This window comes from Symphodus melops (assembly GCF_947650265.1).
Source record: "Symphodus melops genome assembly, chromosome: 8".
In the NCBI taxonomy this organism is placed as follows: Eukaryota; Metazoa; Chordata; class Actinopteri; order Labriformes; family Labridae; genus Symphodus; species Symphodus melops.
The window spans coordinates 16777883-16799713 of NC_136698.1; the positions used below are offsets into that span (position 1 = coordinate 16777883).

Consider the following 21831-nt stretch of genomic DNA (forward strand, 5'->3'; position numbering starts at 1 on the left):
TACAAAAAAACAACAACAACAACAAAAAAACATCAACATACTTACCCAGGTTCATTTTGACATGTTAACTTTGAAGTCCTAATTAAACAACTACATGTGCCATGCAGCATCATCTGCCTTTAGAAAAGAGACCATAACCATAAAACCATCTTGTTAAAAGATGCTCATCAGGATCTGTAAAAAAGCACATGAAAAACCTGCTTCATCCTATAAATTAAGTCTGTTCAACTCAAAGTGCTGACTGACTACTACACTGTGATCTCCTCATGGACAGGGCTAGGGAAAAAGTATCTCTATAAACCATTTAAAAAAAACAAGTCAAAAGGCACATCATCATTTGGAAACCTTCCTTAATTCTTTGGCAAGCATATACTGCATGTACAGAGATAAGCATCAAACAAGAAGTATCCCCCTTCCTGCAGGGACGACTGCTAACACCACACACTGTGAAACAAAGGTGTATAAAGCATGATGGTTTACTTTAATGGCCGAGACAAGAGGAACAACGAGACACTTATTTTATGAGGTCTGAGGCTGCAGAAATTCCAGACTCTGAACTGTAAATATCATCCTTCTCTTAACTGAGTTACATACAATTTACATTTCTCCAAAAGGCTTAACTATTTTCAACCTATGTGCATGCTTAGATGTTTTCTTAAATTATTGATTGGATATAAGAGTTTATAAACTCCAGGCACAAAGATTTCTAAAGTATTTGCCTCAGCTTCACACTCCTCTTAATTCTGAATATAATTTCATTTATAATTTAATCCTCACACTGATACCAAAAACATTGTATGCCTTTTTACACAAGAAAATCTCAATTAATTGAACAGTTTCCCACATTTTCTAAGGGTTGCAAAAAAGGAAAAATAACATTTTAGAGACATTATTTGCAGATGAAAGGTACGTACCAAAGATTTATATAGAACACGTGTTTATATACATTTATGGTAGGTACGCGGAAACATACTTTTTTTCTCAGTGACTACCGTTGTTATGTTCAGCGTTTTAAAGTCTATTAGTCTGTCATTGGTCGAAAGCATTGTGATGCAGCATCTCCACCAATCACAATGAGGGCGGATGATTAGCTTCCAGCAGAGCCATCCAGAGCTTCCACAAAACGTCACTTCCGGTTTAGACTGAAGCGCGCGGTTTATGTTTACCATACCGGATTATCGGCTGCTTCCTTTAAAGAGACGTGTCTTTTTTAGTGGTGAACAGGAATGTAATGTTGATATCGAGAGGAACGAACCCTCGTAGGGACGTCTATGTGATATTATGCTTCTCAACAGAAGACTCATAGCATCATTAATGGTAAGACCGGACACTTATTGTCCAAACATAAAGTAACGTTACCAGACTAACGTTAATGTTATATTTAGCTTAACATTAGCTTTTCATCTGTTTTAGAAGGATGCTCCCACACAGCTAGTGTGCTAAAGTCAGTCCCTTTGAGTGACTCACTGTGTGACATTGTTGTTAAAGTGTCTTTCGTTCTGACAGTAATCACCCTGCCCTCCTCCTGCTGTCATCATGTCCCAAACTAACACTTCCCTCCTGGACGAGGTGGCACAGTGGAGCCAGGAAACCTGCCGACAGAAGCTCAAGACTGTCCTGCCACAACTTACCATATCCTCTGAACCGGAACTCATTCAGTTCTTGTGCACAATCGCTGGGACATCATTACAAAAAAAAAACAACAACATGTATTTTTAGAGGGAGGTGGGAGACATTGGTTCATGAGTAATGGGTCAGGAATAAATATTCCAACCCTCTTACGGTTTTAAGTTGGGCTAATGTAAAAAGATTTTGGCGTAAATTAATTCTGATTAAACATGTTTGTCAGCTTAATAAAGTGTAAATTAATTTACTCAAATGCTGTGGTTTTCCTTGACTCTTTGCACTCTTTGAATCATAAGTCTGAGAGTTGGGAAGAACATATACGTGAGTAACTTAATTTCAAAATGTGTTATTATAAACCGTTTGATCTGAGTATGACCTTAAAGACTGAACATCCCTGCAGGTGTTCTGAAGATCATTACAGACATGTTCCTCCCTCACATTGGCTTGTCTGAGTTGGAAGATGAGTGCTTCTCCAAAATCTTACCAAAGGTAAACAACTTGATGAGTGTATACTAGTGTCTTCAGAAACTTTTATATGGATACTTTTTAAAGAGCATTTGTTACATCACAGTGTTTGGCTTCTGTTCTTTGTCCATTTTCTGTCACATTGTTTGCAGGCAGTCACCGTGTTTGACAGCATGATGAAAGAAATCTTGGACCAGGTTGGAGGGCTGTCGAGTCAAAACACAGACCTGTGTGCCTTACTAAGGAACATCCTGCAGGTTCTCTTGTTATTACAAAGGCTGACACGTTTGTGCTAAGTGCAACATACTCTATAAAAGAAACTTGTGTCTGTTTATTTCAGGCGATGATGCAGATAATTGATGCACTGTCCTCTTGCGTGCGTCACATTGGCACATTCGAGGAAGCTCCTGACCTAGATGCAATCCGTTCATTACCCACCTGCATCCTGAAAGTCCTGAGAGAAACCTTTCAGCACTGCAAGGTCGGTTTAGTTCACAAGTGTTTGTCGTGAGTCCAGTATAACTCTATAAAGGTCACTCACAATCTTTAGTGCATTCAGATCTAACTTTACATTTTGCACACATAATTTCCTCATTTTGTTTTGTTTTGAAAATACAAATTATCTGAATTTCTTTCTTCTTTTTCTAGGGCAGGGGGCTTTTCATGCCTTTATTTTGAGATAGGACAGTAGAGAGAGAGCGAGAGAGCGAGCGGGGAATGAAAAGTAGGAAAAGAGATACAGGTCAAATTTGAACACGGGCTGCCTGCTTGATGGAGTACAGCCTCCAAGTGCACACAGTCACTTGGAGGCTGTATTCATGCTCCACCAGCATGTATCTGAACTTTTTTTAAAATGGGTGCAATTTGGAATTGAAATGTATTTTTTGCAGAACAAGTCTACTCAGAGCAGCTAATATGTGCCTACTCCTTATTTCCTCTCTGTTTCATTTCCGTCGCCTTTTAATTGTGTCTTTCCTTCTCAGAAGTATAATCTGAGATGTCATCGGCTCGAGGGGAGCTCATTATGTTAAAACTGTTGTGAAAAGTATCATAAAGCAGGACATGCAGCCACAAAGGAACACAAACCTTACAAAGAGCAGATTTTACCTTCTAAAAGAAGCCTTGGTCGTGCATTTAGGTTCTTACAGTTTTCTGATATAACCGTTATCATTTCTGCATGCCAGTAGTTGATTTGATGGAAGGGTTTGTCTTGTGAGGATAACATTTATGGAATACAAATGTACAACACTGACAATGTTTGGCTTAAGCAATGCATGTTCTTTTACGTGGTCGTCAGGAGAGTGAGGTGCTTTACTGTGGCCGTCTGTCCCTGGTGGCTGACTTGCTGCAGGGACTCTTTAAAGAGGCTTACTCCCTCCAGAAGGGTCTGTTGGAGCTGCTGGACAGGATCTCCCTCGACAGCAGAGCCTCAGAGGAGGAAGTCTCTGATATTGTAACAGGTCTGTCTAAACTGGAAACCAACTTCTGTCTGGTTTTCACCATCACACCCCTCGTTATCAGGCACTACCACTGTTCTCACTTGTACATCTTCACTGACATCTTAAATGCACTGTTCTTATTTTTCACTCTGCCCAGTGATTCACAGCCTGCTGGATATCTGCTCGATCATATCCAGCCTGGACATAGCCCTGCATGCAAACACGTGGAAATTCCTCATCAAGTAAGGAAAGCACATTCATGTTTACACATGTCTTCACGATGTCGTATTGTCAAGAGATAATCGTCCCTCTCGATAAATGTTTTTTACTCTCCTCAGACAGAGCTTGAAACACCAGACGTTGGTTGAGGAACATTTACATCACGAGGACATTAGCAAAAGCCTGTGTGACAACCTGTTAGCATCTTTCTACAACTGTGTGGAGCTGGCTGAACAAATCACAAATGCTGGTCTGCAGGTAGGAGAGCGCTAATTTGTGAGTATGATCTTTATTTTAAAGGATATTTTGGGTACTACGTTTGACTTGGAAATGCGGTACGTCAAAAAATACAAGTAAATGTAAAAGTTACACTGCAATGTATCTTTGTCTTTTCAGTCTTGATACCAACTAGATCAGCTGCTCAGTGTATATCTATGAACCAGTTAGTTTTTAGATATTGTGTATATAGAATACTTGCTCTTGTGTTACGATTGTGTCTTAGTGCTCTGTCGATTTTTTTTTTTTTAAAGGAGGCAACCCAAAGTTCAGAGTTCAAGCTGTTCCAGAAAACTGCCAAGATGTGTCGATTTTTTGCCAACACCCTGGTTCATTACCTAAAGGTACCATACTTAAAATTCGGATATCTAACTCTACACATTCTTTTTCCACATCTACATATTCCTAAAGACAAAGTAATCTACTTCAGAAACCTAAAAGCAGCTGAAATGAACTTTGACATGCTTTTTTTCTTTAGGAATTCAAATGTTTCCTGACAAAGTTTTGCTGCAGTTTTCACCAACTCTACCTCCAGATTTTCAGGTAAATTTGATTTGGCTGTGATTATTGAGAAGCTGTTTCAGATTTTATAAATGTTTTTTTTTTTTTTTTAGAAGAGAAGTCGATTCTGATGTGTCTGTTGTTTTTCAGTAAGTTCCCGCCCAGCTTGTGTGCACCAACGTTGCCCTCTGCTCTGTCTGAGGAGCTGAATGCAGCCGCTCTGGTTCCCATGGATGCCCTCCTGCTGCAGCTGCTGCCACTCAGGCCCTTTGCAGAAGTTGTTCTCCTCAAGGACCAGCGTGAGTTTAAAGCACCGACCTCAGCGGGTTCATAAAAGAAATCATGAAACACGGGACATGATGGAAAACTGTCCATTTGTGCCAATGGGTGGTAATACACATGAGGTTTGCCTTGATGTTGAGAGTGGTGTGAGAGCTGCATCTCAAACGTGGGAAAGATGTACATCTTGGGAATCAGAGCAAGAGTCAAGTCAAATCAAGTTTATATAGCACATTTACAAACAGCTTCAGCTGACCAAAGTGCTTTACAGGCACACAAATCAATACTTAGCTGGACTATAAACAGTCAGGGACTCAAATTATCAAAAGGATAAGAAACAACCATTCTAATAGATACAGGTCATCGAAAGGGTAAGAAACAGCCATACTTATAAATAGACAGGATAGGTCATGGACTTGGACCCTTAAGAAAGAGTCAGGGACTCATAAGGAAAGTAAGAACGAGTTAGGGGCTCATAAGGAACGGGTCAGGGACCCATAGAAAAGAGTCAAGGACTCCTAAGAATCATGAACCATGGGACACATCATCAGTAGTGTACCTTTGAGTCACAGGGTGTTTCAGCCTTTTTAACACTACACACCGTCATCAAAGGTGGCCAGCTCCAGGCTGATCAAACCTAAGCTTGTGTCCCATGCCCGATCATGAGAATTGCCCAGTTGTTTAAGTGGTGCCGCTCATGGGACTATGCAAGGCAGGGGACGGCCTCGTCCCTGAGTCAAGCCTAGAGCTGACCCCATACCGTGTTCAGCCTCTTCCTGGAGGGTTTGGAACTGGGTGAGAGGAGGAAGAGTATCCAGGATCTAAGTGATAGTATCCAGGAAGTGAGTGAGAGTGGTGAGCAGCCTCCTTCAGCGACTTTTCGTGGATAGTCGGTGACGTGTCCCTTCCTTGTTATTTGGGGCTGATACTGCTGGCTTGGAAAAGCCCGCTCAGCAGTTCAGATAAAGTGGGGGATGGAGTGGGGGGATTAGTGAGCGGACCATGTTGTTGCTCTTTGACCCCACCAAGGGTCCTTCCGCTTGATCCAGATCCATTTGCTGCTTCTTTCGGTCGCCTCAGAGACAGATCTAACTGTCTGTCGCAGAGCTTGTCCATGGATGCCAAGTGTATTTCAGCAGCTTGATGGTGGAAGAAGCCACAAAACCTCTGCGTCCTACTTCAACTGGATAGACTTTTGCTTTCCATCCTCGTTGTTGAGCGTCTGCTGCCAATTCTGTGTAGCGCAGTTTCTTGCGCTCAAAGGCCTCTTCTGTTAAATTCTCCCATAGGACTGTGAGCTCTGTGATGTAGACAGACCTCAGAGATGGGGACTAAAGTACCAAGTCTGGCCTAAGGGGGGGTGGATGCAATCTCAGGTGGAAAGATTAGTTACTGGCCAATATCGACTAGCATCTTCCAGTCCCGGGCCATGGCTAGTTGTCCAACTTCTGTTTTAGTAGAGGGGTGCTTGGGCTTTTTCTGGTCTTACAACCGGTCAGGATGTGCTTGAGAGTTGCTGGATTTGGGCAGAGGGCACAGGTTGGGTCCTCGCCATACCATTGATGGAGGTTTTTTTGGAGATGGGAGAACATCATAGGTGGCTCTGATGACGAAGTTTATGTTGCTCGCTCCATTTCCCAGAGCTCCCTCCAGCTGAGCGTTCTCCTTTCCAGGCCTTCCCACCTCATCCATTGCCCCTGCTTGACGAGAGAGACCGCCTTTGCTCTTCCAATCAAATACACCCGGATAAACGAATGATAGGCTGTATAACGTTTCTTTCCCCTCTCTATAACGTATGGCCAATTTGCACTAATAATGTGCACTATGTTTTGCACCAAATTCCGTTGTCATTTTTATGCCCAGCATCAAAGCTGTGGAAATAGCCAATGAGCGTGTGCCCTCGTTCTCACACAGGACTGTGGTGGCCTTGAACTCAGGTGTGGTCAGAATCCAAAAGTGGCCCGTTTCTTACTCAAGGACGCAGACAAAGACTGCGCTGTGGTCTAAAGTCTACAGTGTTTCTTCCTTTTAGATGATGTGATGCACATTTTCAAGTACACAACACCCTCCCATTGGCCTTGATCCACACACACACACACACACACACACACACACACACCTCCACAGTTTAATATCAGTGCACTTCCTGATATATTCAAATTGAGTTTTTAGTGGGACTGAGAGACAGCGACAATCTCTCCTCTATGAATACACACACACACTCATGCAACACAGAGTCTCATATACATCAACTCTTGATCCTAACTATGAGTGCCACCAACAATATAGCCGACTGTATGGTGTCCATTACACACCAGAGAATACAGCCAAGGAATCCAGCAGAGAAAACAGTAGTAAACATAGATCCTGTCTGCGTGTCTGGAGATTTTGATAATTCATCGTCTGTGGCTCGTTACGCAAATGTCCATTCATCTTTTTGATTATTTTTTGATTTTGTAAGAATGCTTCAGTGAAATATCACTTCAATCCACCTCAAACATGTTGCACACGGCGCCCTGTGTGAGTTGAGTCCATCTGAGAAGAAAGGCTGAAGTCTGCTGTGTGCGGAACAACGTGCCAGCCTGCATGCGCATTTGGCTTTTAAAGGCAACGAGAGCCGATCTATATACATAGATCAAGCATCTTCATCGAACCTCTTTATGCCCTGCACAGCAAAATGTAGTCAAACATTTTCAACAACACAAAAAGCTTACACGTATGTCGAGGAAGGTGTGATTTCACTCTAAGAAAGGTAAGTAGAGTGTTTCTGTTTGCAGACCTGTAACCTAGCATCTTTGGTTGATCGTGGTCTTGTTTGTCTGCAGAGTTAAGTCCTGAACATGAGCTTCCTCAGTGTCTTCTGTTGGTGAATGTCCTGGGTAAACTCAACTCCCAACCAGAGGAGGTGCTGCAGCTCTGGTACACGGGCAGCCACTTCTCAGAAGAGACACCCAGGTGATACCATCTTTGAAGTTTTAATCTCCGTTTTACTGTATAATAAGAAATAATAATAATAATGACTGATTGTTTAAGATGTTGATGAAATCTGCCTCATTTTACGATAATATAGAGGACTAGATGTGAATGTGAATACATCGTTTCACTTTGCAGAGCAGGTTTGAAATAACTAAGTCGAGCCATGACGGTCATCTAACCCGTGTTCCAGAGAGCAAATCATTTATTTTTAGATTGGTGTCTTGTTCATCAGTGCAGCAGGGAGCTCCTGTTAAAGGATTTATTTTAGCATCAAGCCATCGTGCTCTTCCTCCGACTCAGAATGTGTGCGAGTCAGACATATACTTAGTCAACCATGTGAGCTGAAATATATATATATATATATTCATTTTTTTTTATTATTTTAAAAGGTTCATGTCTGATTTATGTTGGTTCTGCTGTGAAGCTCTTCCTGTGTCTTTGTCCTTTTGGATCCAGCACCCACTAAGGGACGATGGTGTCTGTTTTTCTTTCTTCTGTCTTGTTCATCTGCAACTTAGCAAGTAACATGTTTACATCATAGATACGAGTTCTGAATCACTCGTAGACTTGAGGATTCAATAATTGGAAAGTAATGCTTTGAAGGCTACAGAATATGAAGATGTATGTCAGCAGTTCTAAAAAAAAGGCTCTTCTTTTATTAGATATGTTTTTAAAGTATTTTCTAAATCTCTCTCTGTCTCTCTCTCTCTCCAGGCTTCCTCTCCACCAGGCCTTGTTCACTAGTTCCAGGGGATGCTATATTGAACGTCAGGTCCCAGTGCTGTTGCCCGGGGTGATGATGAAGGGACAGGCGCAGGTCAAGGTCACTCTGTACCAACACATCTGTGTGCAAATCTGTGCCAACGTGGCTGCACTTCCTCCAGCGTACTTCCCTGTACTGGTGAGGTTTACACAGATACAGTGTACACTGTGTCATTAGCACCAGCAGTGCATCAGGACTCAAAGCATGTAAGCTTTTAGATGATATGTGAGGATCAGACCCGGAGGGTTCGGTCCACATGTAATCCACAGAAACGTGACTTTTCTCTGTCTCGCCTCACTGCGTCTGTGAGACAAACAGAACGCTGTGATTGGTTACTGGGTGTCACCTCTTAATGGTCATCACGATTGTTTCGGTCACAAACCGTGTTATCAAAATTCTGCAGCTGTTCACATCACAGCCAGCTGTACTCTGATTTCCATTTATTTCCTGATTTTGATAGAAGTCGGATATGTTCCAGTTGAAAGTCTCGTTCTTGAGTAGTCGGGGCCGACCTGATAAAAGCCTTCAAAGTGCAGGATGTGTTTCAATCAGTCTTTTATCTGACCTGACCTCAAACCCCTCTGGTACTGAGTGCTTGCCATGGCTTTTTATATATACATATAAATATATACATACATACATATAAATATATATGTATATATGTATATATGTATATATATATATATATATATATATATATGTTTTTGTCAAAAGTGCTCAAACTGAAAAAAAGTCAAGCATGGCTTAGTTTGTTCTCGGCTTATTTGTGTTCTTTGGATTTCTAATCCATGTAATGTTTTGATGCAGGATTTCCCTTCATTCAATCAAAGTTATTCTTTCATTTGATTTTCTCTGTTTTCTGTTTCATTTTGAAAGCTTTTATTGTTTCTGCCTCCAGCATGACTCCCTCGAGTGCTCTGACTTCCCCTCTCCTTTATCCTTCTTCTTTTTTTTTTTTTCTTTTTTTTTTTCAGGAGCGTTGTTTGGTTGATGCTTTGCTGCAGGCTGATACTCAGACAGCTTTACTGGCAACCGATGTGTGGTGCTTCACTGCACGGTGAGTGTGTTCACAAAAATCCCCTGATTAGAAATGTGCAATTGGAACCCTGTTTTCCTCTCTTTTCTTTTTTTTTTCTCTCAACCTTGGCTGCTGACTTGTCTTTCAGGTATGGAACAGCAGAAATTTGTCTCCATCACGTCGTCCTCATTGCTCAGCTGGTGGGTGAAAACCAAGTAAACGAAACACGTTTGAGAGAATACGTCTTTGTATTTGTTTTGATTGGAGAGAAAGGTCAAAGCATTGATCATTTGGTATATTTTACACACGTAGCTGACAAAACCTCCTCAACGGCACTTGAATAGAAACCACAAGGTCTGTTTCTCCTCGCTGTCCTCAACTCTCAAAAATAGTTCTTAATCCCCTTAATCTGGCTCTGTGGGCTGATGGAGAAGTAAAGGGTCCGGCCTGTTCACTGTGGCACCCCAGCAGAGGTGACAATTAGTGTTGCTGGACATTTGGGACACCTTTTCACATCCTGTTTGGTCATTATGTAATCGGGTCCTGATCCCTCTCTGTTCCTGACATGCCACCCTCCGTCACTTCTTCACCTCGACGTCCTGGTGCTCCTCCTCTCCCTGTGCCTCATGTTCACTCTCTGTTTCTCACCTGCTCTCTGCCTCTCCTTCAGGTGAAAGCGTGCAGCACCGAGTGTTACCAGTCGTTCCACACGGGCCTGCTGCTCAAACGCATGGTTTTCCTCATGACGCCAAACCACCAGGTTAGAAAGCCTGGGGACTGAAATCAAATAAAAAAAAACAAAAAAAAACAGGACCTTTAAGTTAATGTGACAAAATACACACACAAGGTCTGTACAGTTACTACGGTCAGTTAAAGTATATGTGACATAGAGATCAACTCTCAGACAATCAAACTGAGTTCATAACCTTATATTTCTGGCCTTCAATGATGCTTGCAGGTGCATAAATAAAATATACATATATGACACAAGGTTGTTTTTTTAGTGAACTGAACGAGTTTGTTTGTTCCCAGATGGAGCTGGTGATGCACTTCCCACCATCTGAGGTAGAAAACCTGGCAGTGTGGAGGCACGTCCTCGTCAGGGCTCTGTCACCTGACGCTCGCACCCGTGTCCAGACGGACGTCATCGGCCTCGCACGAAACGCTCTGACAGACTGGCAGAACGGGGGGCACAAACTGGGACAAGTGGACAAAGTGGTGAGGACGACTATTCTTAGCAGAACTCGAAGCATCCTTCAGTTAATCTCTAACTGTCATGATGAAAGGGACGCCAACTGCTACACGTGACCATACTACACTACAGATACAAGGGTCAGCGGGTGAAGTATCCCTTTAAGATGCTTTTTGCGGCAGCGAAGGACGTCGTTGTCGTGGTTTCTAACCTTGTGGGATAAAGTTTGAGATGACGACGTGTGATAACGATAGTTGATAAATTTGTTCTCATGGATGAAAACAGACGGCTCAGATAAGATTGTTTAGAGTGACCTTTCTCCTCCGCTGTGTGAGTCATTAAAGTGCTGACTGGACTGAGTGCCAAAGACAATTTTGTCACTGATGGTGACGAGTATGAGGCGACTTTCTCCTCCGTGTGACCTTCCATTGTTGGTCTCTGTGAGATTAATAGTATTAACAGCATAAACTTGGATCTTTGCCTCTCTGAATTATCAGTGTTCGTTTTGTGTTTTTTATCACCTCCTCAACTTTGATGATGATGGGAAGGATTTGACAGAATACATTACCTCAATAAAATTGAGATGGAGTGAACATTTAGTCGACAGTGTAGGGACGGGTTTTGTAATGTATGATCCTGCTTTGTTTTGGAGTATGACTATATAAGGATGTTTTTGACGTCATTAACATCCATGAAATGTCTTTTCATGCTGCCTCCGTGATCTTTGTTAACAAAAATCTTCTGTTTCAGGTCGTTGAAGTACTTTTACCCGTCAACTATCAGTCAGATTTGGGCCATATTGGATACAGACATAAAAAAATAAATAAAACACACACACTGTAAGGGAGCAGGGAGTCATAAGTCATCCGTCTGGCGGTTTGTTTCAAATGGAAAATGTGCACAGATAGAGGTTTTACAAAGTCCTTGTTGTGTCCAGAACGCGGCGCTGTTACCCCTCCTTGTGGTGATTGGAGGGCAGTTGCCTCCCGAGGAGCAGTGTGTCACATCCACAGTGAGGATTATCACACAGCTCTGGATAAGAATGAGTCCAGAACAGGTGAGAACCAGAAACCCAGCTATGCAGCCGGAGCATCCAGGCATCATTAACCTGTTTGTGTCCTGCAGGTGAAAACCCACGCTGTGCTCCAGGTCACTCTGCAGCTGCTCCTCTCAATATCAGCCATTTTAGTGAAAGACATTGAACATCAAGTCGTTTTGCAGGTATGAGCATGGTTTTTACATCTCACATAAAAAAAAATAAAATAAAAAAGAGTTTGAGAATTGATGGTGTGTGTGTGTGTGTGTCTCCCAGGCTCTGCTGTGTGTGGAGACCATGGTGACTCAGCAGTGTGCAGATCAGCTGCTGCTGGCTGCTCTGGAGTTTCTCTGTTCTCTGGGGAAGATCTTTATTCCTCCTGGCAGCCAGGTAAAGTGTTTGTGACGGAGGATGTCATGTTTTGGATTGTCACACTTCTTACTGATGGTTTCTTAAGAAATTTATTTAACTTCTATTTTTTTTATTTGAAACTCTGAGATATCTTTGACCCTGCAACACCCACAAGTCCACTCTAACAACAAAAGAAAGAGTGCTTTACATGTTCATGATTGTAAAACTCGTCCCTTCTTTGAGTTCTTACTATTTTTGAGGTGTTTTTTTTATTATATTTACATTTTAAAGACTAGAGAAATAATTTGAGGAAAAAGTAAGCATTTGCATGTAAAGTTGAGATTCTATGAAATGTAAATAAAACAGGGTTAATTATGTTTGTGTTTTCTTTTTCCGACCAACTTTTATGTTCCTCAGAGTCAAATTCTGCCAAGACTGAGTCACCTGTTTGGAGTGGTGTTGTCTGAGAGATCCTGGCTGCTCCATCAGCACGCTCTGGAAGCCTTTTGTCACTTTGCAGAGGTATGGCAGGAACTTGTTGCTTAACCTGATGTTACAGTATCCACAAAAGTTCAAACTGTTAGGAAAAAAAAAAAAAAAAAAACCCACACTGAAATGTTTTCTTTCTGTAATGAAGATCACAAACCACGAAGAGGTGATTTCCCAGAGTTTGTGTGAAGAAGAAACAAAGACAAAAGTGGTGAACTATCTCAGCAAGGTAAGTGTTATTAGCATACAGTATGAAACTAAAGAACGACCTTTGGTCGACCTCATGCATGTAAACTGTTGTTTTGGTTGCAGACAGTGAATGCACAGGAAGACGTGGCGGTGCGGCTGCAGAGGCTCAGGCTGCAGTCCGCTGTTATCGAGCAACACAACAAGAGGCTGGAGAACACAGAAAGTGCTTCTGACAAAGTGGCTGCTCAACTCATTGCAGATCCAGAAGTGAGTGTTAAGTGAAATTCAAACTTTAAAGAGTGAATAGAACATTATGATGGGGAGCAATGCTGCTGAAGAGCATGCATACTAAGAAAGGTTAAGGGTCAGATAGGAAGTGTACATGTCACTATCATTAAGTCATGATTATTTCATTTGAGAGATGACCCAAAACATTAAAGAGAACTGAATGTGATTGAAGTCGTTGGAACTTAATTTGACCTCATTGTAGTTTTCTTCCATAAAAACTGCCTTAAAAACCTTAGTATCACTTGGTCTGGTTTACATGTTAGATTTCTAATGTTGATTATATTTTTGGTTTGGTCTAAACTTCACCTGGTTATAACACAAGTACTGTAAAAAAGTAAAAACAAACCCCCTCTTAAATATCCTAGTAGAACTGTATTTTGTAGAAGTTAGTCTTCCTCTCGCTCGCTCATCGATCGACAAGCACTTAAATCGTGTTTCTTTTGATTATGCCGACCCGTCAGCCGTGCCCAAAGAGAGCTCGTCAGGAGAAGAGTGCAGAGGAGGAGTACAGCCGCTACATCCACACAGCCGAGAGTGCCCTGAAAGCCCTTCACACGATTATCGAGGCTAACTCCACTGCTCCACTTCCACTGTGGCTGGAGTCCAGACTACAGGAGCTGCAGAGCCTCATAACCAACATCAGTACAGCTAGAACCGACACCTAACTGATCTGGTTTCCTTTGAGTACCCACAGAGCGTCTCCATCAGGCAGGACAAGTCTGTATACATGTTGCTGCTGTTTCAAACAAAAAACTGTTTTTTTTTTTTAAACTTGTCTCTGGTGTTTGTTATTGTTTATTAAACTTGCTTGAATATTGAGCATTCGTCATTAGTTTTCTTGTGTCATTAGACATCTGTGTTAAAAAAAACTTTCTATCTGCTGGGCTAATTAAAGTCCGAGTGAGTATTTGTCCGAAGAAATGAGCATTTCTCTCATCTCGATGAATCGAAGAAATGTTTGACAAAACAGAACAGGTCATGTTGGATCATAAAATCTTTACTTTCACCAGCCACCAAAAAGCTACTCACACATGTCTGTTTTAATCTCCCATTCATTCATAGTGCAAGCTTCCCGTAAACTCATCCCAGATACAGGTTGGACAAGAGGCGTCTTGCCGTAAAAGTGTATCTTGCTCTTCATGCCATTCCTGATGTTGGCACATGAAAACAAATCTCTAAAGAAGATTTAAACTGAATGGATCCCCCCTCGTGAATATCTTCATTTGTCTTGAGGTGAAAAGTTTCAGTTGGCAAAAATTAAAAATGGCATTGTTTGTCCAAGTCCAGCACCAACTGAAATGATCCTTCCAGTTCAACTAAAAGGTTTCTTAATGAAGATACCTATGAGAAATCAACAGCATCGGATATATAAAACTAATCTGAGGCCATAATCTTCATTTTTACTGCATCATGCCGTCAAATGAAAACTCCAAGTCTGATACGGAGAGTCGAGGATTCCAGTGTAAAAGTGGTCTTAAGGATTTGATGAAACGTCATCACCAGCCACTCTCATCCTCCCAGTTCAGGTCATCTCCGTCTCCCCAGCCTTCGGCTTCAGTCTTTAAGAGAAGAGAAAACATTATTGCAGATAGAGAGAGTGTGTGTGGGGACAGAAATCCCCCCTCAAACACGTTAGACTCAGTAAACAGCTCCCTCAACTGGATTGGTTTCTCTAAAGTATGTTTAGAAAACATTTTGAACCACAGCCAAATACATTACAGACATGCATGATGTAAAAAAACAAACAAAAAAAAAACAAAAAATATTCTCACAATATCGCGATCTAATCTTTTGACCTTTTTACAGTTCTGTCATTAAATATGGACTCATTATGCCTCACCAACTTTTTTTATACCGTCAGCTCAGAAATCACTAACGTAAGAGGTTGTTGAGCAAACGTTCATATTAAGAATCAAAGGGTGTGAACATGATGGTGTGAACAGCTGTACATGTAGCACAAGCTGGAGGTGAGTAAAAATGGATTTGCTGCCATTGTGCTTTTTTCATGCTCGGGGGCCCTCGGGGTCCCTCCCTACAACACAAGACTGAACCCTAAATATTGAACATTTTTAATCCTGATTTAACAAGTGGTTTGACTTTCTTCCGAGCAGATTTGATCCGTTTTAAATATGCCACAGAACAATCTGGTTCACCTTTGAAGAGAAACAGAAGCAGCATGCTACACAGCACCACACATACACTCACCTCAGTCAGGTCGGAAGCTGCAAACTTGGCAGTAAGTGTTAGAGTATCGATGCATGGATCAACCTGCAGAGATTTGGTGCCTTCTGAATAGGCTGTAGAGAGTTCGGTCACAGAGCTCTCATCTTGTGGCAGCAGAGCCGGAGAAGACAGTTTGATGTCAGGCACCATGTCTGCAAACAAATCCAGCTCTGGATCCTGCTCTACTTTCTTCTTCACCCTAATAGTAAACTCCTCCCCCAATCCTCCGACCCCACTGTGCTTTAGAGGCACTGTGGGGTTGGACTTGGGGTTGAAAGGTTTGTGCGAGTCTCTCTCTTCTTGAGCCCAGCCATCGTCCCATACAGAGCTGGTCTTGCTCTGTGAGGATTGTCTCAGTGAGGTCAGTTTGAGGGCTTTAGAAGAAGCCAGAGTCAGTGCTTCAGGAGCTTGTTTCACAGGCGTAGCGGCGCTCTCTCGACGCGGTGCGAGGAGAACGGGGTCTGATAAAGGAGCCGTGGGGGACAGATCTGACGTGGGTTCAGGGTCCTCAAAGTCGTCCCACGGCTCCTCTTCCACGTTGGGGAGTGAGAGGGGCAGTCTGCCGCTGACTGCATCTTCTCTCTCCGAGGCCTGAATGTGGATCTGGACGGACTGTCCGTCTCTGTGCTCGCTCTCCTCTTGGTCGCTCCAGTCAGGCCAGTCTTCAGTGGGGTGTTCTCGACTGTCAGCCTGCTCCGGACTGTACGACAGAGGCTTCATCCCTTTGTCCTGATGGAAACCATTCAAAGGCAGCAACAGCTGTCTACTAACAGCTGTGGAAAAAAACCCAAAACATATATATATATATAGATACTGAGCTTTAGGCACAAAGAGAACTGTGAATTGAGTTTAAAGTTGTAAATATAGATCAATCATACCTGGTTTTGGTGCTGATGGGTAACTTTTTGGAGCTTCCTTACTATCTACAAAATTACTAATAGGACCAAGAGCCAGACCGTCAGTCCCCGGTTTGGGAAACAAATTCAACACTTTTGAAGGCTGAGCCATCTGAGGGTGGTCGCCTCCAACTATATGGACAGGGGAAGCTGAAAAAAATAATAATAATAATAAAAAAAAACTATTACAATGTCTAATACTTCGCTCCTCAAGAGCAGCTTGAATTGTCAGCAGCCATGATGAATTCCGAAAGTAACATTCAAACATCCCAAACCAGATTTTCTAGTTTGAACGGTTTCACTTAAAATAACAGTATTGTCTTTTCTACACGGCATTCCCCTCGCCCTGATCGAGCAGCTTTAGCTTTATTAAAGAACTACAGCTGGAAATGTTTAGTCTCTGGCGGTTACAATAATAAAATTAAGTTTACTTGTAACAAGTAATAAAATCCCAGCCACAATATTACAGTAACCCACGCAAAAATAATAACTTGTACTGCTGTTGTTTTTACTTAAGTGCAACAATCCGCTGATTATTTTGTCGTGCACACAAGCTTGAAGGTAGAAAGATTTCAAGAACATCGTTGTCAGAAGTAAATTGTGTCCCGCTCCTCGGAGTCTTTCCAATGCAAAAAAACACGACCTCAAACCTCCTTAAGAAACTAACAACGACATCACAACATGAAGCTGGTTGAAACAAACCCCATCAACGAGCCCTCTGCATGGAGGACAGCTGCAGCCCTACAATGCCCTCAAAACAACCGAGACTGGATATGAATCGTGGACAGATACAAGCGACAAAGAACTAATGAAACTTTTGGTTTTTATGAATAGTAATATAAGAAGTAGTGTAAGAAATTACTGTTGGCAGGGAGTAATAACAAAAGTAATGACATTACTTTTAAAAAGAGTCGTGAGTAATATATTCCTTTTTTCCAGGAACAAGCCCAACACTGTGAAACAGTCAGTCTGAAACCTGTTAGATTGTAGATTCAGGCTAATTTCCATCTCCAGTCCCTTGGCAGGTTGGCCATCCACCAACCTGCCAAGGGACTGTGACTATAACTAGTTCACACGTATACACACATTTACCACAATGACAAGTGAAAACAACAACTGCACATTAATTGACAGAGACACATAAACAGCATACAAGCAGGAAAAGTGACCATGTGCAATGTTCAAAATAAATCAGGATAAAGTGACCTTCTGAGGTAAAGTGCTTCTTGAGGAGGTAAAGGGTCCGAGTGTTGCAACATGATTATAAGGTACAGGGGAAATTATTGCCCTGGTGCCTGTAATTTAAAGTGCTGGTGTTATTGCAAGTAGCCCTATTTCAATGAGTTTGCATGTACAGACAGGTGTATGCACATATTATTACACTGGGGTCAACATATAAAGGCATAATTAAAAATAGAATGTTAGACCTGGTCACAGATCTGGTTTTACTTCAGATGGCAAGTTGAATGTGTCAAAGCTGGAACCTGTACTGTCGGAGAGGTAGACCCTTTCTCTGCTCATTTATGAAGAGAGTGCTGCTTACTTTCAGGGGTGACCTCTGTGGACTTGGTGAAGTTGGGTTTGGTGCGTTTAAAGACTTTGCTTCTTTCTCCACCCACCACCACTTGAGCCCCTAGCAGGGGTACCAGCACCGCCAGACTCTGCAGCGTCATGGCAACCAGAGAATCGCTGGTGTCTCTCATTCCTAACAAAACCTGCAGCCACAAAAAACAAAAAAACCCCAGAATATTATTTAACTAAATAAGAATTGTAGAGTAAAATATAGAGGTGATGTTGGAGTTTATAAATCTGGGAATAAGTCCACACTGCACCTGAGGTAGGATCTGGTTTTTGAGTTCATCAAGTGAAAAGAACTCGGCGTAGATATGGATGTGAGCCAGCAACACGAGGCGTACATGTTCCTCGTTGACCTTAAAGAGCTTGAGGAGCTGAGGGACCACATGCTTACGGTAAAGGGACACAGACAGCAGGCATTCTTCACAGCTACCATCACTGACACTGGACTCTGTCCACAGAGACAAAGAAAGAAAAGGTGCGTGAGCATCAACGCCTTACAGTTTCACACAACAGTTGGGTCTGACAGCTGGAGTGTTCTTCAGTTCTCCGTAAAGGATTTCAAGATGAGTTATTATTAGCAGCAGGGAAAAAAAGGTTTTTGTAAAATGCCATCCTACCCTTCTTTGGCTTCAAGAGATGAGGCAGGAAGCTTTTGACAGCCATGGGTTCTGCAAAGACGAGGGAGTTGAGGAGTTTTGGGACAAGACGTGCGGCTATCAGCTCTCCTGGGAGACTTTGAACCCGGTCAAGAAGAAACCTGCAACACGAACACACACAAGAGAAGCATGCTGAGGGAGTCCTCGACAAAACATGTAAAGTGACATCTATGAAACAACATAAACAATAATCAATGTTATCAGTCGCATCAATATGGTGAAATACAGAAGCGTGCGTAGGAGAGCTGGGTCTTGTTTTTCTAATAAGGGAGATCAAATGGAGTTGAACACTCTTTGCCAATTACTGCCAGCACACTGATTTGAAAATGAAATAAATAAAACAATGACCACATTGTGTCTTACTTAAAGAATTCATTTTTTTCATCTTCTGTCTTCAAGGTGAGGCTCTTCAGAAAATTGATCACTTCCAGAAAGTCATTCCTGTTCAGAAAATATACACGTTTGTTTTTAACTAATCAATTGTAAATTCTAATCGCAGCCAACAAAAAAACAAACAAAACCCACACTAACCTAAAGAAGTCATGAGTCAGCAAGGAGCTGAGTGGGGGTCGAGACAGAGGGTCAGAGTTCAGTGGGCCTGCCCGCAAGGTTTTCCTCAAGCTGTTGGACAGCTCCTGTGACACTGGAAATGGAGGAAAGAGACAGAACCTGTATGTGCTGATACAATAGGACAATATAGTAAAGGACAAAAGCAAACAGACTTTAAATTATTAAAAGGCAATCACTTTACTAACCATAACCACTTAGGAGGGAGAGCAGGCTCTCCACCATCACTCCAAAAGAGTAACAGTCCCGAGAGTGAGCATGTTTATCCAGAAGCATTTTCAAGCCCTCGACCTGTCAACAACATGTTTCATGAGAAGAAAAGGAGGGAGTTGGTCTTTTTCCGTTTTCATTTGTGGCCTTTAATCTGCTTACCTGCTCTTCTGGAGGAATGCAGCTGGCCTCTCTCACATTTTGTATGCTTGCAAGAAACTAAGTAGTTGTAGAAATGAAAAAAAACAACAACTTCAAAACAATGCTTTTCATTTCAATTAAACAAAGAATAACACAATAGCATAGACAGACGGCATCTTGGAACATATCCAAGTCAATCATTTACCTCAGGTGTTGCCTCAGAGAACTTGCACACTGTCTCCATCCCTCCCAGTTTCCAATGACCTTCTTCACTGACAAATACAGAGGAGATGCAGACGTTGTTGTGGCTTGATTTGCCCTGGTGATTAAGAAATATAGATTAGAAACTTGTCCTGCATGTTTACCCACAAAAGAACAAACAACAAATGTTCTAGGACTGCTGTGATTCATGAACAGCAAATACTTTTATTAAAAAAAAAAAAAAAAAAAAAAAAGTCATGCAGGGATCACATATATCTACAGATACTACTCAGGGCTTCTTTAAAGCTCACCCTCTCATGCAGAAAGACGAGTGCCTGCAGGAGGTCATAGATGCCTGCACAGATTTCCTCTGGAGAGAGGCTGTCCAGCAACAGTTCCAGGGGCTGCACACGCTCTGTCACCAGGTGGATGCCGCCGTCCTGCACCGAGCAGGAAAGGAAACGCAGCAGGCATGGGTGCCTCAAAGTTTTGAGGTGCTGCGGAAAATTAAAGTGGTTATGTCATAGATAGATAGCTAGATAATCCATCAGTGGAAACACATTAAAAACTTAAAATCAAACAAACTGTTTTGAAAGGACAGCATTAAGTCTTGTCATAGTCAATGGTTCTGCATTTCCTCTTTACGTGACAAATTGAGTTTCATGATAATGGGTAGAGAGATGGCTTTATTAAGTGGGCAAACTGAGCAGGAAGTACTACCACCTCTTTAATACTACTATCGCCAAGACGAAGATCAGGCTCACTACCTTCGCAGCTTTGTTTACTTTATCTTCATTGCCCCGCTTGTGAACAAACACGGAAGCCGGCTTTCCATCCTGGAGCATGGCCAGGTGCATGGTTAGTCCTGAGGGCAGGGTCAGGAGCGGCTCCTCCAGGGTGCAGCGTCGCACCGCGCTGCTCTCTGCACCCATAACCAGGAGTGTGTCAGCAGGACCTGGAGGACAGGGGAACGTTAAGCATGCAGGACAAGCGAGGCATTGTCTCGCAGATATAAACCTGTGTTAAATAGTCAAATAAGGACACTGATACCTGTTTCACCGTGCTGGGTTGGCCGCTGCTGTGCAAGAAGTTAGCTAGCTAGTGTTGTTAGTTGCCTAGCTGGCTAACCTACTGCGCTACGTTAGCCAGCTTGTCATTGCTGCACTTTTTGGCGACACTTCTGCCTGAATACGACCATGCTAATCGCGTTGCGGCGCACAATTCAGACTCTGTTTAAAAGTCTTCAACACGAGTTGCTTTAAAAAGATTAAGATGAACCCCTCGTCGTCACTGCTTGTCAAATCAACGATGCCATCGTGTAGCAAAAGCGTTGCTGCTGTAAACATACTCTTCCGGTAACGGACGAAACCACTGAAATAGGGGAGCACGACTTTGAAAATGTAAAAGAAGAAGTCACTGGAGGAAATGTACCAACCCACCTTTAAAAGGGGAATTACTTTTTTTTTTTTGACCAAACCGTATATCACCTTAAAACACATTTCTACATTAATCTTGGCGTTAATTTTATGTTTGAGAATAACACAAACTCACCCCTACCTTCATCCTTTTGGGTGAGACCAAAGTGGGGCGAGATAACGCAGGTGGTTCAGAGAGGAGATAAAAACAGACGTCTTAGTGGTGACTGAAGATCTTGGTGTTGTATCTGTTTTGTTTTCGTCAGAATGACAACAAGTTGAAGACCATTGAATAAAGCTCAAAGCAGTTAATGAATTAACTTAAATGCATCATTAAAGGAAGAGCTCTCCTGGTTTATATTATCTGTTGCATATGATCCTGCAGTCAAATATATAAACAACATAATATTACATATTACAGATGAGTTTTAAGTTTTAAACTTATTGAGTTGCATAATGGATTTTCCTGGAATTTGCCTCACGGACATTTCTATCATTAGCCTAGGCTACTGAATAAATTGTTCTCTGTCAGTTAACTAGTCTAAACATTATGCAATTGATATAAATGGCTCCATTTATCATAATATGTAAAATAGTGCAGAAAGCCCATAAAATAAGATTGTGGCCGACCCCTCTCACTCTGCACATGGACTGTGTTCCATCAGGACCAAAAAACCTCTCGCCACAAGAACATTTCTTCCCCTCAGCTGTCAGCCTCATGAACAATGTCCCTGCCCTCCCCCCTCCTCCTACATAACACAGAATCTCATCAGCCCTACAGTCAGAAAACCTCACAGTAATGTGAGGGCTGAAACTGTTTCTTTAGGCATTTATGAA

The 21831-nt window shown here is 42.2% G+C and overlaps 2 protein-coding genes across 2 annotated transcripts; one reads left to right on the forward strand and one right to left on the reverse strand.

Annotated features, from left to right (window-relative positions):
• Positions 1-1127: 1127 nt before the first annotated feature.
• On the forward strand, positions 1128-13872 carry firrm (fignl1 interacting regulator of recombination and mitosis). The gene is made up of 25 exons (XM_079350029.1): positions 1128-1317; positions 1507-1631; positions 1907-1947; positions 2027-2115; positions 2244-2348; positions 2432-2572; positions 3389-3551; positions 3688-3772; positions 3869-4007; positions 4280-4369; positions 4504-4568; positions 4677-4825; positions 7631-7760; positions 8496-8682; positions 9519-9601; positions 9711-9762; positions 10233-10322; positions 10595-10780; positions 11692-11811; positions 11880-11975; positions 12067-12180; positions 12559-12663; positions 12779-12859; positions 12943-13086; positions 13569-13872. Exons 2-25 carry the CDS (start codon positions 1537-1539, stop codon positions 13770-13772), a joined length of 2754 nt encoding a protein of 917 aa, XP_079206155.1. The 5' UTR covers positions 1128-1317; positions 1507-1536; the 3' UTR covers positions 13773-13872.
• Positions 13873-14083: 211 nt separating this feature from the next.
• On the reverse strand, positions 14084-20960 carry scyl3 (SCY1-like, kinase-like 3). Its single transcript, XM_079350227.1, has 14 exons — positions 20630-20960; positions 20347-20534; positions 19891-20076; positions 19584-19697; positions 19400-19456; positions 19216-19318; positions 18992-19103; positions 18824-18901; positions 18422-18561; positions 18059-18252; positions 17770-17941; positions 16209-16376; positions 15313-16103; positions 14084-14666 (listed from the first exon to the last, which is right to left on the reverse strand). Exons 2-14 carry the CDS (start codon positions 20509-20511, stop codon positions 14604-14606), a joined length of 2343 nt encoding a protein of 780 aa, XP_079206353.1. The 5' UTR covers positions 20512-20534; positions 20630-20960; the 3' UTR covers positions 14084-14603.
• Positions 20961-21831: the final 871 nt, after the last annotated feature.

Bases quoted from the DNA above. Each gene is read 5' to 3' on its own strand.
- firrm (XM_079350029.1), top strand. From the start codon at position 1,537: ATGTCCCAAACTAACACTTCCCTCCTGGACGAGGTGGCACAGTGGAGC. The intron at 4,569-4,676 runs GTAAATTTGATT...GTTGTTTTTCAG, and splicing joins CTCTACCTCCAGATTTTCAG to TAAGTTCCCGCCCAGCTTGT. The intron at 10,323-10,594 runs GTTAGAAAGCCT...GTTTGTTCCCAG, and splicing joins TCATGACGCCAAACCACCAG to ATGGAGCTGGTGATGCACTT.
- scyl3 (XM_079350227.1), bottom strand. From the start codon at position 20,511: ATGGGTGCAGAGAGCAGCGCGGTGCGACGCTGCACCCTGGAGGAGCCG. The intron at 19,457-19,583 runs GTAAATGATTGA...ACAACTACTTAG, and splicing joins TCTCTGAGGCAACACCTGAG to TTTCTTGCAAGCATACAAAA. The intron at 19,319-19,399 runs GTAAGCAGATTA...TGTTGTTGACAG, and splicing joins GCATTCCTCCAGAAGAGCAG to GTCGAGGGCTTGAAAATGCT.